The sequence below is a fragment of the Elephas maximus genome, chromosome 25, assembly GCF_024166365.1.
Source record: "Elephas maximus indicus isolate mEleMax1 chromosome 25, mEleMax1 primary haplotype, whole genome shotgun sequence".
Classification (NCBI taxonomy): Eukaryota; Metazoa; Chordata; class Mammalia; order Proboscidea; family Elephantidae; genus Elephas; species Elephas maximus.
The window spans coordinates 48274537-48289269 of NC_064843.1; the positions used below are offsets into that span (position 1 = coordinate 48274537).

General features: G+C 43.9%; 1 protein-coding gene across 3 annotated transcripts in view; it reads right to left on the reverse strand.

Moving 5' to 3' along the window:
• Positions 1 to 14733, reverse strand: part of PAK5 (p21 (RAC1) activated kinase 5) — a 320036-nt gene that overhangs the window by 36183 nt on the left and 269120 nt on the right. For all 3 annotated transcript variants that reach the window (XM_049869541.1, XM_049869542.1, XM_049869540.1), the window contains one exon: positions 12752 to 13543. In XM_049869541.1, coding sequence (XP_049725498.1) covers positions 12752 to 13543 — 792 coding nt within the window. The remainder of the gene's footprint in view (positions 1 to 12751; positions 13544 to 14733) is intronic.

The following is a 14733-nucleotide window of genomic DNA, read 5'->3' on the forward strand; positions in this document are numbered from 1 at the left end:
TACATTGCCAAGGGCTCCAGGGAGAGGGAGCAGGGGTGGAAAGCTGCTGTGCTGGAGACAAAACAATAAAAAGGTACCACAAATGCTTTCTCCCCACCTCTCTAAAGAAAACAATCCCTTGATTTTGTGAGCAAGTAACTTCTTGGAAACAAGACCACGGTCTGCATAATTTCAAAGGGGATTTCCAAATGGCGCAATGTAATAAGAATAGATCCCTGGTTTTGCAAGTTATCACCCAGGCTGTCAAACTGCTTAGCCGCAGTGTTCTGAGGACTCTAATTGTCATTGAAAATCAGATACATTCAGAGAAGGAACTCTCTCTACAGGAATCTTTTCAAATACTGCCCGAACATATATGCAGTCTTGATTTTTCCTTTTAGAAATGGTTATTAGCATACACTGATACCTTTTAGTACACCATATGAATTCATCCTTAAAGACATGTGCTTTTCCATGTCTCTACTCAAACCCAATCAAAAATAAGAGTGATAAAATAAAAGGCTGTATTATCTGGGAATAAATAATCCCAGTTAAGAACTCCATCAGACCACCCCTTCCACAACGAGAGCAACATCTCCAAGGACAGGGTCAGACACAGGCTTGTGCTGGATCAAAATTATAAATAATTATAGCAATGAATTCATTTAATCAATCAATTTCACCAGTGGTGCGCTGGGGTGGACGGGGCATAAAACTCCACAAAGCTATCAACTGCTACGGTTACAGCTGGCTGTCAGCCAGGATGCCCCTGATCCATGTTAGTTAAACGCACATTAATCTGAATTTGGCAGAGTAATCAAGGACCTAACTGAACTGTGAAATTGAATTCCGCAGTAGAACATCACTGGGCCATTTTATGCCAAGGCTGGAAAAAAAGGCTTGGGGAGTGGGGGGTGGGGCGGGGAGAAAGGAAAGAAGGGGGAAAAAAAATCCTGCTGCAGCATCTATTTGTCACCGTGGCCTTCTGCACTAGTGACAGGGAGGCCACAGCTGGATCCTGCTGAACCGGGGGCGGGGCAAGTGGTGCAAGTCTGGCCACAGGATGGGGAATGCAGAACTTTCTATGAAGGATGGAGAGCCTCCTTTTAGGTGTCCTGTGGAGTTCCAGAGGGGGGAGGCAGCTGGTTCCAGTGCTCACATGTGATGCTCCAATACACCCTTTCAGAGCACAATAAAACAGAGTCTGCTCATCTCAAAAATGAAAAAGCTAGACTGGGTACTGCTTGCTTTTCATAAATCAAAACTTGCTGCTGTCTAGTCGATTCCAACTCACAGCAACCCTATAGACCAGAGCAGAACTGTCCCATAGGGTTTCCAAGGCTGTTACCTTTATGGAGGAGCCCTGATGGCACGGCGGTTAGGAGCTCAGCTGCTAACCAAAAGGTAGGCAATTTGAATCCACCAGCTGCTCCTTGGAAATCCTATGCGGGCAGTTGTACTCTGTCCTATCAGGTCACTATGAGTCAGAACTGACTTGATGGTAACTGGTTTGTTTTTTTGAGATTTAACCTTTATGGAAACAGACTGCCACATCTTTCTCCTGTGGCACCTCTGGTAGGTTTGAACTGCCAAACTTGCGGTTAGCAGACGAGTGTTTAAACTGTGCCACCAGGGCTCATTACATAAATCAAACACAGTATAAAAGTGAATCATAGGCCTCTATTATACGAGCAAGGAAAGGACAACTTAAATCATCCTGGCCTGACTCAAAGGAAAATGTAAACCAGACCAGCCTTGGCTTTGATAAAGGAAAACAACTGCTTTTAAGAATTCTAGAAAGAATCACTCACCCCCATTCTCTGCAGGGACATTTTAGAGTGTGGTAATTAGGGGAGGGATTCCCTGAGCAAACAGTTAATGTGCTCTGCTGCTGACTGGAAGGTTGGTGGTTTGAGGTGCCTTGGAAGACAGGCCTGGTGATCTGCAGCTACTCCCAACAAAATCAGCCATTGAAAACCGTCTAGATCACGTTCTACTCTGACACACATGGGGTCACTGGGAGTCCGAATCAACCCCACAGCAACTGGTTTTTGATGAGGGAAAGGGGATTCACTAAACCCAGTGGCTGGAATGTGTGTCTGCTCTCCTGGCCCCTCTGGCTGTGTGCTGTAATTCCAAATCTCCCTGGCCCGGGCAGGAAATGCTGCTGATGGGGGCAGGGGGCTACTCCCATTCGCCCTGGGGTGCACCTCTCTCTTGAGTTCCCGGTCTCTGCTTCTCTGCAGGGGCGTGTGCTATCCTCAGAGCTCCAGGCTGTCTCTGGGAACCCAGGCTGTCAGTGAACCCTTGTATCTTCAATCACATCCCAACAATCACAGCAGCCACTGATCCTGCTTGAGGCAAAACTTGGCCCAGCCATGCTTAGTTTCTTCCGAATTACGTTTTTCATTTACAAAATTTCCTAGCCTACCATATTCACCCTGAATGGATGACAAAGGTGCACAGCACACAACTTGAGCTGACGTTCAATTTCAGTAAAGGAAGCTAGTGTGCATTATAGCTGCCACTGTGAAGTGTCATGAGCAGGCCCCAGTGGGACCTAAAGAACCAAGGTGTCTCTTAAAGGTCCTGGCGCAGGGAGCCTAGGGTGTTGGTTAAGTTCTGGATGTCAGATACTTGCTGGCTCTCCAAACTACATGCATAGAAATCCTTCCATCATCTGTGGCATCGCTACAACCATTACCTTGGATTCCTATTTAGGCATACGGGGCCTTACACCTTAGGACAGGACGCCTGAAGAGTCATGTACTTCTCTGCCTTATAAAATACACGGCAAGAGTTTGGACAAGCAACTCCTGACCTCCACAAACAGGCAAAGCCTAGCTCTGTGAAGAAATGGCTACATCTGTGATCAGCAGGCTCAAGTGTGCGAGTATTTCAGGCTCTTTCCCCACCACACCACTGGATTGCTGTATCCAATTAACCCCCTGCAGTTGCTGCTTGAAACCACATCCGCTATTGAGGAGCAGTGCGACAGAGCATCACTCTGACCAGAGATCCGTCGCCACCCGCCCGCAGCCACTCGGAGGGGCTCTGCGCCTCTCGGGGGCTGGCAGGCTGCCTCAGAATGTTGTTCAAATGCGTCAGGGCCTGGGAGGGACCTGGGACACACGATGCAGTTTCGATTCACTTTGTTTTTCATTCGGCCATGGGAAAACCCACTCGAATGACCAAAATACAATCTACTGGGAGCCACGAGAATGTGGGCTGGAAGATGCGCCCATTCCTATGCCAAGGACACCTAAGTCTCCATCAGAAGGGACAGATGCGAATCATCTCTTTGGATGTTTTTGAGCCTCAGTGAACATCGTTTAAGAGCTTATATTTGAAGAAAAAAATACTAAAGGCAATAAACTCGTTGTGTTTCTCATGTGATAGCAAGTGCCTCTGACTTTAAATCCTCTCTCTCTCTCTGACTTTTGGTGCAGTTCATCAGACTTCACCATATTGTCATTTCATAGCCCATCAGGGCCCTAATGGACCTCTCAAAGGTCTCCTCTGCCATCCTCAGTCAACAAGGAGCTGCTGTTTTGTTCCTGAAGCTGTGGCTGAATCCAGGTCTGGTAAGTGCCACAGAGAACATGAGTCCCCAAGTTATCCACACAGGAAAACCGAGTACGGCTGGGTCAAGTGTTTTTTTTTTCCTTCCAGGGAAAGCAAAATCATGGCAGAACAGTGAAAAACAGTTACAGGGTGACCCCAGGAGGGAGGTCTGGAGAAGGGGCTACATTTTTCTCACACCTGCCTATCTCCATTCAAAAGCCCTTAATAAACTGTCTGTTTGGGGTCCCCCAGGCTGCAGTACAGGTCACTTTTACTGCCCTGTGCAAAGGAAACGGTGGGGTTGGTTGGAGATGTTCTGTTATGATGGTTCTTGTCCTAATGCAGTTACATTTTCTGCTCTCTCTTGGCAAGGGAGGCCTTGGGATTTCTTTTTCATTCTAGAGACTAGACTGAGCATTGTGGTGGCAGGACTGGGGTTCTCAGTCCAGCTCAGTCACTAAGGGCTTTGCAAGGCCTGGAGGAAGTCCCATGGCTGCTCTGGCCTTCTGTGACCCCATCTCTGAAGTAAGGACAGCCATACTGCAGACTGTACGGAAAGGCTGCAGCAGCAAAGTCTGATAGACTGTTCCAGCATTGTGAAAATGCGTAAAAGATTACACAGAGAGGGAACATTTCCCCAGGCTGGCGTTAGCAGATATGGTGAACATGTTTTCCAACCAGAAATATTGCTGTGAATCAGGGCCAATACAGACTGAGTGCTTGCCATGTGCTTTGTCCTTTCCATTTACTCCTCTCATTTAATCTTCATGACCAGTCAAATTGGGTACTGAAACACTTAATTTTACAGATGAGGGAGCTGAGGCACAGACAAGACCATACAGCTAACAAGTGCATGGCCCCAAGGAATCTGATTCTAGAACTGGTGCTTTCAAATGCCTTCAGTAAAGTCACACAGGAGGGTCACTGAAGGAAGAGTAAGGGCAAAAGCGAGCTTCAGAAATCTCTACTCTTCACTTGATCTTAGCCAAAGGGCTGAGAAATGATTAGAGATCTCTACTCTTAAGGCTTTCTTGGCAGCCTGGAGTTCCAGCTCGTACCCACAAACCACAGTGTGGGTGATGCTATGGAACTTCTCATTGTCCTACCGTGAAAAGACAGAACAAACTGTATTGCCTCTGCACCAACCCCCTCGTGAAGTCATTGCCCATTCTTTACCAGCAACATGAGAACTGCTTGCAGAATGTGTGCCTCGACCAAGAGGTCTCACGTCCATCTTTCTGCCCCTTGGCTTTCTTCCGTGGAAATGGGAATGTTTTGAAACACAGACTTTTGGGGTCAGATGAACCAAGTTTTGAATTCTGACTCAGTTGTCTGACTGCATATCCTTGGGAAAGTCTACAAAGATTTAACCTCTCTGAGTCTTAATTGCCTCACTGTAAAACAAAGATGATTCTGAATGCTTTCAGAATTTCAGAGGACTAAGTTGGGTAATGTTTGCAAAATGCTTGCCATGGTGCCGGGAACACAGTAACAGCATCACATCACAGCCATCATCAGTCTACCAGCTATGCTTGCAAAGTTAGGTACCTGCTCTGTGCTTTGCTCTGTCTGTTAACCTGTTTAATCTTCATGCAACCCTATAAGGCAGGAACTGTCTTTATGCCCATTTTATAGACAAGAAAGTAGAGACAGAGAAGCCAAGAGACTTGCTCAAGGTCACCCACCTAATGTCAATGTCAGGACTCAAACCAGGTGGCTCATCTCCAGAATCTACATACTTAACCACCAAAAAGTGCTTGATAAATGGTAGCTATAGAACAGTGGGGAGCCCTGGTGGCGCAGTGGTTAAGCGTTCCACTGGTAACCACAAAGTCAGCAGTTCGAATCCTTGGAAACCCTACGGGGGGCAGCTCGACTCTTTTGTATAGAGTCACTGAAGTTGAAATTGACTCAACAGCAATGGGTTTGGTTTATTTTTTTGGTAATGAACAGTGGTTCTCAACTGGGGGAAATTTTGCCCCCCATGAAACAGCTGGCAATGTCCGTAGACATTTTGGTTGTCACGACTGGGGGAGGGATGCTAATGGTATTTATTGAGGAGAGGCCAGGGATGCCGCTAAATGTCCTACAATGCACACAGCAGCCCCCATGACAAAGAATTACCCAGCCCAAACTGTCGATAGTGTCTAGGTTGAGAAACCCTGATGTGGATGAGACAAGCTGGTGCAACCCAGAGGGAATTTATTGCTGCTAAAAGGAGCTGGTTGTGAGGCATGCGGAGAGTTTGGTGCCCATGGAAACTCTCCCTGTGCCATGTGGAATGGTGAGAAGTAACATGTGGGAAGGCACCCAATGTCTGGGGAAGGGGGTAGGCCTGGAACCAGACAGATTTAGAACTGGGCCTCAGCTCTGCTATGAGCTCACTGACCAGGTGTTGTGAGCCTCTCAAAGCCCCTGGCTACTTGGCTATACAAGGCAAGGGGGCAAGAATTCCTGCCCAACAAAGGCTCCAACAAAGCAGTACATGTATCTGGCACACAATGAGTACATAATGAGCTGGCACAAATGTGATTACGCAGGGGGTTTCTCAGTGCTTGGAGCCCAGTTGAGGAGTGGATGTGCTGGGTCTGAACCAAAACACAGGAGCCAGCATCTGTCTCGTCCCTGGGGAGCCTGGGATTAGCAAAATCCAGTAAATGCTGACGAAGTCTCCAGCTAGTATCCCTCCCTGTGGGACACAGAGCTTGTCTGCACCAAATGGTGAAAAGCATTCTCTCTCCACAGCTGGCAGTTTTTATAGTTCTGTGGTGAGGAAGGTGCTACGTGGCTAGTGTTTTTGTTTGTTTGTTGCTTGGCTTAATTTTCCTCTCAGAAGTTTCATTTGCTTAGCCCCAGCAAAAAGCATTTAGAAGTAGGGAGATGGATGCCAGTAGCTATAGATTTCATAACATTCTCAATTCCTGTCACGCTAACAGGAAAAATTAGGTAGGTAGACAACAATAGAGGATTTTTACACTGTTAGCATCAGTATTGTTTCATTTTATTTCTTTAGGACAAAATGCAAGCTAGTGTCAAACACATACATACACATACACGTCCTCATTTTTGCTCCATCCAGAGATGTACGCAAGTTTTGTGATTTTTCTTCTTGTTGGGATGTAAACACCACCACCCTCCTCTAGAATTTTCCTTGAGGCAAGGCCAAATTATCTGAGTCGTGATCCCTATTCCTTCCCTCAGCAGGAAACCCAGATGTGATTGGGTAGATTTTTAAGAGTACCTAAGTCTTTTTAGAGAGATGTTATATTTTTAATCAAGTAAACGTTTTAATTACTAACATGCCATCCACCTCCGAACCTCCCACTAAACCTGCTCCTGAATTTCTCACGGCTTCCTGTGAACAGGGAGCAGCAACTTGCCCCTTTAGAATACTGATTATTAGGGCTGATAAAACCCTTGGTAGAAGCTCCCACGGGTGGATATGCTGTTTTATTTTTTACTGAACTACAATAGTTTCTATGGTATTTCTGGGTTTTACAAAGCCAGATTTCAGGACAGGCCCACTCTGCCTCTTATTTGGAGGTCTGTAGGAAGATGGACCCCGACATGTCTGTCAGCTTGTCATACTGTGGGGGCTTGTGTGTTGCTGTGATGCTGGAAGCTATGCCACCAGTATTCAGATACCAGCAAGGTCGCCCACGGTGGATAGGTTTCAGCTGAGCTTCCAGACTAAGACTAGGAGGAAGGACCCAGCAGTCTACTTCTGAAAAGCATTAGCCAGTGAAAACCTTATGAATAGCAGTGGAACATTGTCTGATATAGTGTTGGAAGATGAGCCCCCCAGGTTGGAAGGCACTCAAAAGATGACTGGGGAAGAGCTGACTCCTCAAAGTAGAATTGACCTTAATGACATGGATGGAGTAAAGATTTTGGGACCGTCATTTCCTGGAATGTACAAAGTACAAATCTAGGAAAATTGGAAATTGTCAAAAATGAAATGGAATGCATAAGCATCGATATCCTAGGCATCAGTGAGCTGAAATGGACTGGTATTGGCCATTCTGAATCGGACAATCATATATTCTACTATGCCGGGAATGACAACTTGAAGAGGAATGGTGTTGCATTCATCGTCAAAAAGAACATTTCAAGATCTATCCAGAAGTACAACACTGTCAGTGATAGGATAATATCCATACACCTACAAGGAAGACCAGTTAATACAACTATTATTCAAATTTACGTACCAACCGCTAAGGCCAAAGATGAAGAAATTGAAGATTTTTACCAACTTCTGCATTCTGAAATTGATCGAACATGCAATCAGGATATATTGATAATTACTGGTGATTGGAATGTGAAAGTTGGAAACAAAGAAGAAGGGTCATTAGTTGGGAAATATGGCCTTGGTGATAGAAACAATGCTGGAGATCGAATGATAGAATTTTGCAAGACCAATGACTTCTTCATTGCAAATACCTTCCTTCACCAACATAAACGGTGCCTATACACATGGACCTCACCAGATGAAACACACAGAAATGGACCTCACCAGATGAAACACACAGAAATCAAAATAACTACATCTGTGGAAAGAGACAATGGAAAAGCTCAATATCATCAGTCAGAACAAGGCCAGGGGCCGACTGTGGAACAGACCATCAATTGCTCATACGCAAGTTCAAGCTGAAACTGAAGAAAATCAGAGCAAGTCCACAAGAGCCAAAATATGACCTTGAGTATATCCCACCTGAATTTAGAGACCATCTCAAGAATAGATTTGACGCATTGAACACTAGTGACTGAAGGCCAGATGAGTTGTGGAATGACATCAAGAACATCATACATGAAAAAAGCAAGAGGTCATTGAAAAGATAGGACAGAAAGAAAAGACCAAGATGGGTGTCAGAGGAGACTCTGAAACTTGCTCAAGAATGTTGAGCAGCTAAAGCAAAAGGAAGAAATGATGAAGTAAAAGAACTGAAGATTTCAAAGGGCAGCTCGAGAAGACAAAGTATTATAATGACATGTGCAAAGAGCTGGAGACAGAAAACCAAAAGGGAAGAACATGCTCGGCATTTCCCAAGCTGAAAGAACTGAAGAAAAAATTCAAGCCTCGAGTTGCAATAATGAAGAATTCTATGGGAAAAATATTAAGAGACTCAGGAAGCATCAAAAGAAGATGGAAGGAATACACAGAGTCATTATGCCAAAAAGAACTAGTCGATATTCAACCATTTCAAGAGGTAGCATATGATCAGGAACGGATGGTACTGAAGGAAGAAGTCCAAGCTGCTCTGAAGGCATTGGTGAAAAACAAGGCTCCAGGAATTGATGGAATATCAGTTGAGATGTTTCAACAAACAGATGCAGCGCTGGAAATGCTCACTTGTCTATGCCAAGAAATATGGAAGACAGCTACCTGGCGAACTGACTGGAAGAGATATATATTTATGCCTATTCCCAAGAAAGGTGATTCAATTGAATGCGGAAATTATAGAACAATATCATTAATACCACACGCACGCAAAATTTTGCTGAAGATCATTCAAAAACGGCTGCAGTAGTATATTGACAGGGAACTGCCAGAAATTCAGGCCTGTTTCAGAAGAGGACGTGGAACCAGGGATACCATTGCTGATGTCAGACAGATCCTGGCTGAAAGCAGAGAACACCAGAAGGATGTTTACCTGTGTTTTATTGACTATGCAAAGGCATTCGACTGTGTGGATCATAACAAATTATGGATAACATTGTGAAGAACGGGAATTCCAGAACACTTAATTGTGCTCATGAGGAACCTTTACATAGATCAAGAGGCAGTTGTTCGGACAGAACAAGGGAATACTGATTGGTTTAAAGTCAGGAAAGGCGTGTGTCAGGGTTGTATCCTTTCACCGTAACTATTCATTCTGTATGCTGAGCAAATAATCCGACAAGCTGGACTACATGAAGAAGAACAGGGCATCAGAATTGGAGGAAGACTCATTAACAACCTGCGTTATGCAGATAACACAGCCTTGCTTGCTGAAAGTGAAGAGGACTTGAAGCACTTACTAATGAAGATCAAAGACCACAGCCTTCAGTATGAATTGCAGCTCAAAGTAAAGAAAACAAAAATCTTCACAACTGGACCAATGAGCAACATCATGGTAAATGGGGAAAAGATTGAAGTTGTCAAGGATTTCATTTTACTTGGATCCACAATCAACAGCCACAGAATTGGCAGTCAAGAAATCAAAGGACTCAACACATTGGGTAAATCTGCTGCAAAGGACCTCTTTAAAGTGTTGAAGAGCAAAGATGTCACCTTGAAGACTAAGGTGCGCCTGACCCAAGCCATGATATTTTCAATCACATATGCATGTGAAAGCTGGACAGTGAATAAGGAAGACCGAAGAACTGACGCCTTTGAATTGTGGTGTTGGCAAAGAATATTGAATATACCATGGACTGCCAAAAGAACGAACAAATTTGTCTTGGAAGAAGTACAACCAGAATGCTCCTTAGAAGCAAGGATGGCGAGACTGCATCTTACATACTTTGGACATGTTGTCAGGAGGGATCAGTCCCTGGAGAAGGACATCATGCTTGGCAGAGTACAGGGTCAGCGGAAAAGGGGAAGACCCTCAATGAGGTGGACTGACCCAGTGGCTGCAACAATGAGCTCAAGCATAACAACGATTGTAAGGATGGCGCAGGACCGGGCAGTGTTTCATTCTGTTGTGCATAGGGTCGCTATGAGTCGGGACGACTCGATGGCACCAAACAACAACAACGAGGAAGATGGAATCAAGAAATAAAGGAAATCACCTACCTTCCATCTTTCCTCCCCCTCCCTCTCTCACTCCCCTCTCCTTCCTTCTCTCTCCTTTCTTCCTTTCTCTCTTTCCGTCTTTCCTCTCTCTCCTTCCTTTCTTCCTTTCTCTCTCTCCTTTCCTCTCTCTTCCTCTTCCCTCTCCTCCTCCATTTAACCTAAAGTTCAGGTGGCCACAGGGACCTTTCATAGATTTTACTAGCAAATGAAGCTGAACCCTAGAAATAACATACACCTATATATATTTTTTTAAGATAATGGGAAAATGTGGGCTGGGTGGGACACCATACTTGGATTCTCTGTTTTGCACAACAAACTGAAACCTTAAGTGTGCCATGTGACTTTCTGGACCTCAGTTTTCCCTTTTGTGAAATGGGCAGTTGGGTATTGGTGGTGGATGCAATCAATCCCACATGACTCTAGCGATAAGGCTCCTGAAATAAGTGAATGAAGTGGGTCAGGCAGGGCCTGTGCTAAACTGAGGAGCCCACGCCCTTCTCGTGGAAGCAGTCCTTACCTCCAGTGGGTTCAATGTGAAAATGCGGTGTAGGGACACCATGTCTTCCCTTGTTTTCAAGAGAAGCCTGAAACCCAGAAATCCAGATTTCCACCTGCAATCTCCTGATTTTCCTAGACGTTGGAAATGAATATTTCCAATGTCAGTGAACTAGCTATAGTGCCAGGGCTGAAAGGTTGCAGCCACTGGACAAAATTTTGTCCATGGCTATGACCTACAACTGCTCCTTAAAACAGGTATTCAAAGAAACCACACACATACACACACACACAACGAAAACAACATTCTTTACCCTTAGATAAACCACCAATGATCAAACACCCAAGGATGTAACTGGACTCAGCTGCTAGAAAAAAAAAAAAAAATTTTTTTTTTTTGAACGCGTTAATTCACTGCTTTCGCTCTAGAATGCTGAAGAGGTCCCTTCATCCTGGGGCTCACAGAGAGTGATATGCACAGGAAATCAAATAAACTATTGCATGCTTCCTTATGCATTGTAACTACCAAATTATGTATAGTTTCCTACAGCTTCTGCCTGTTGGTAAATTAGACACAACTCTCTCCAACAATCACCTTGGCAAGAACATGGGAAGCTAATGCAGCCATGTCAACCTGACTGTGGAAGTTCAAAGAAATTAACACAGTTGGGGGGAGGGTATGGAAAAACATTCTCAGTATTTGAATTTTAGCTGAAGGTATATATTTCAGGCTTTTTATTTCCTTAGGATTTATTTTTAATTTTGTATGTTAGGAAATATATTGACAGTTTTTTTTTTTTTTTTAAAGTATGGCTTAAATCCCTCGCAAGATGTCCCTTCAACATCTTGGACTGGGTTTATGAAAAATAATAAGCAAAGGAAAAATATTGACTATCTATAATCAATAAAGCAGATGAATGCCTTGCTCATGAAGCCATTGAGGAGAGAGCGAAGGGCACAAACGTACATGATCCCATTGTTTGAAGTCCTGTTCCTCTCAAGGCTGGTCTGAGACCTCCATGTTATCCAGAAACCCATCCAAATGCCCATTGTCATTTTTGCTGTACAGGCAAGGTAGCCAAAACACTTCTAAGCCACCATGTGAAAATTAATGACTTGCACATTCTTGAAGGTATTTTCCAAAAGCCTTAGATGCTCTGGAAAAGTCTGTGCTTTGAGGGTCAGTAACTTCTCCAACAATGGTTCCCAAATTTTGGCAAATCACAGAACAGTCAAATATCAAAGCAAATTTTCAGCAGCTAACAATTAACAACAATAACAAAAAAATTACTGAGAGGAATGAAAACAATATAAGAAAACAAAAAGCATACCAAAAAAAAAAAAAGAAAATTAAATCCAGAAACCAGATACCATCATCCTCAAAATTTCATTAAAAAATAACATTTTGTCATAAAAATAATAGAAAAAGCATATTGTCAACATAGAGAACAGTCTCCTGAATTGAATAAAATTAGCCTTAATTCAAAATTAACCACATTATCCTGATTTTTTTTTCCCCTTTCCAGCAGGTAGTCTCTGTAAAACTTTGCGAAAGTCCAGATTTTGGGGGGCACTGAACTACACCATCTAATAGTTAAGAATTGTGTGGACGCTTAACAGAGAACTTAGTACACTAACAGAATTTTGATTGTGAGCATTCCAGACTATTTTTCCAATAGATGAAATTTCTTTGCCTTTTAATCAGAAACCTTGTAGGAGACCCCAAAAGTCAGATTTTTATTTCAATGGCCGTATGTACCTTGCCCTAAATGCTCTGCCCTTGGGTTATGTACGGAAATGAGGTAGGATTTCAATATGGATACTATCCAATAGGCAAATAAGCACTGGGAATCTGATTGTATCAGAAGGCCGTGCTAGCACCACCTCCGCGGAGCCTGTCACCCACTTAGTGGAAAAGGAGGGAGTGAACCTTACCTTTGGAATGCACGTTGTGGGCTCGGACAAGCGAGGGTAGGTGTAGGAGTTGTACGAGTGTCCTTGAGGATGGGTCTTAAATGCACTTGCTCCAAACGGCATCGTGGGCTCCTGGAGCCCTGAGCCTGACCTGGACCTCTGCCGCATGGCCGGCTGAGGGCTCGTCTGATGCAGGTAGGACGACTTTGGCCTCCTGTCGTAGTCATCCAGGCTGGGTCCCCACTCACTTTCGCTGTACGCCAGGCTTTCCTTCGAGCACCCGCTGGTCCCTGCAGTTCTAGAAGGAGTGAATTGGAACGGGTCTCGGTAGTCTAGCGGGGAGCTACTGGAGGCTCTGTGATAGTCCCACTTGAGGTCACTGTATTCACTTGGTTTGCTCAGGGAGTCCAGGTGTGTGTGATAATCGCCAGGAAATCTGGAAATATCGGATTTCAAAGGCTTCATGTCAGAATAGTAGGCCTCCCCGGCTTTCATTTTCACTACGTGCCCATTTTGCTTGGCCGCGTGGCTGCCTCTATAATACGGGTCCAAGTCGTCTCCGTAGGGACTCTTTTCCCTGTACTTTTCGGTGGTGTAGTCAGTCGTCGTATCGGATTCACTGGAATATTGTGAGAAGGTGGTGAAGCCATTTTCTTCCGAATGGCGTGGGCCGTGGCTGGAGGCTCCCTGGTCTGGGGTGGGTGGGCTTTCCTTCCTGAGGGAGTTGGAGCGAGTCACCGAGATGTTGTCGAAATCCTCTAGCAGGCCGTTGATGGAGGTTTCCTTGCAGGGTTTGTTTCCTCGAACGATTGTCTGAGAACATTAAAGGGAACAACTTTTAAAGAGACCATTTCATGCTTTTAAATTGATGGGGGACTTCCACCCCCATCCTATCCAGTTAAAACCACAGAAGAAAATAAACCCCAAGGAATATTTCATAATAAAATTAAAAATTTTTTGAAATATATTTCAGTGGCAAAAGAAATAAAATATTAAACAATATCTCAAATTGCAAAATTTTCCTCACCTCTCTCAATAGAGATCGAATAAATGCCATAGAGCCATTTAGAAGACTAGCTATAATTGTCTTCTTTGCCAGTTTATGGGCAGTCCCCTCCCCCTGCCCTTTCACCTAAATAATTGTTAGGGGCCCTTTGGTTGGTTCAGACTCATAGTGACCCTATAGAACAGAGTATAACTGCCCCATAGGGTTTGGCTGGTGGATGACGTTTTGGTTAGCAGCTGAGCTCTTAACCATTACGTCTGTCACCAGGGCTCCATCAACAATATAACACTTTAACCTAAATATAAACCCTAACGGTCTAACAATGTGCCGAGGACTTTAATTTTAAAAGACTACAACTCTTTCTTTATAAACAGCATATTTATCATTCTTTTAGATTCATTATCTAGATTTCCAAAACCAGAAAATCAAGACATCTAAATATAACAATATAACCAGAAATTAGTGCATCTGTTTTCCTTTATGGAAGACACATAAACAATGGAGGTTATCAGATTTCATAGAAGAGGAAGTCACTCTCCGAAACTGTAAATAGGGAACAGAACAAAGATTACTTGTGTGATTTAATTTGTGATCAAATGTGATATTTTATTATGTATAATGCTTGCTATGGTCACACTTTGTGTCTCATCATTGCGGAATATTGGCTGGCTCAGTAATGACCTGGTTGTACCTGGATCTTGGTGACAAATTGCCAAGCCCAAATATTCCCTTTAATGAGCCTAAATAACTCCGGAATACCAGGAACAGAAAGGAATCACAAACCACTGCAGCTGACAATGACAAGGCTTGCAGGAAAATACGATGAGGGCGGATAAGAGAAGAACAAAGAACAAAGTATTGGGACTTTGCATTTTCAGGATTTTACAAGAAAAGTGAGCAAGTAGCAAGAGATTCAAAAAACATCACAGCTGGTATAATAAACGGTTTAAGCTGGAGGAAAAAGTCCAAGTTGTCCTGGAGCACAGTTTTGATAGAT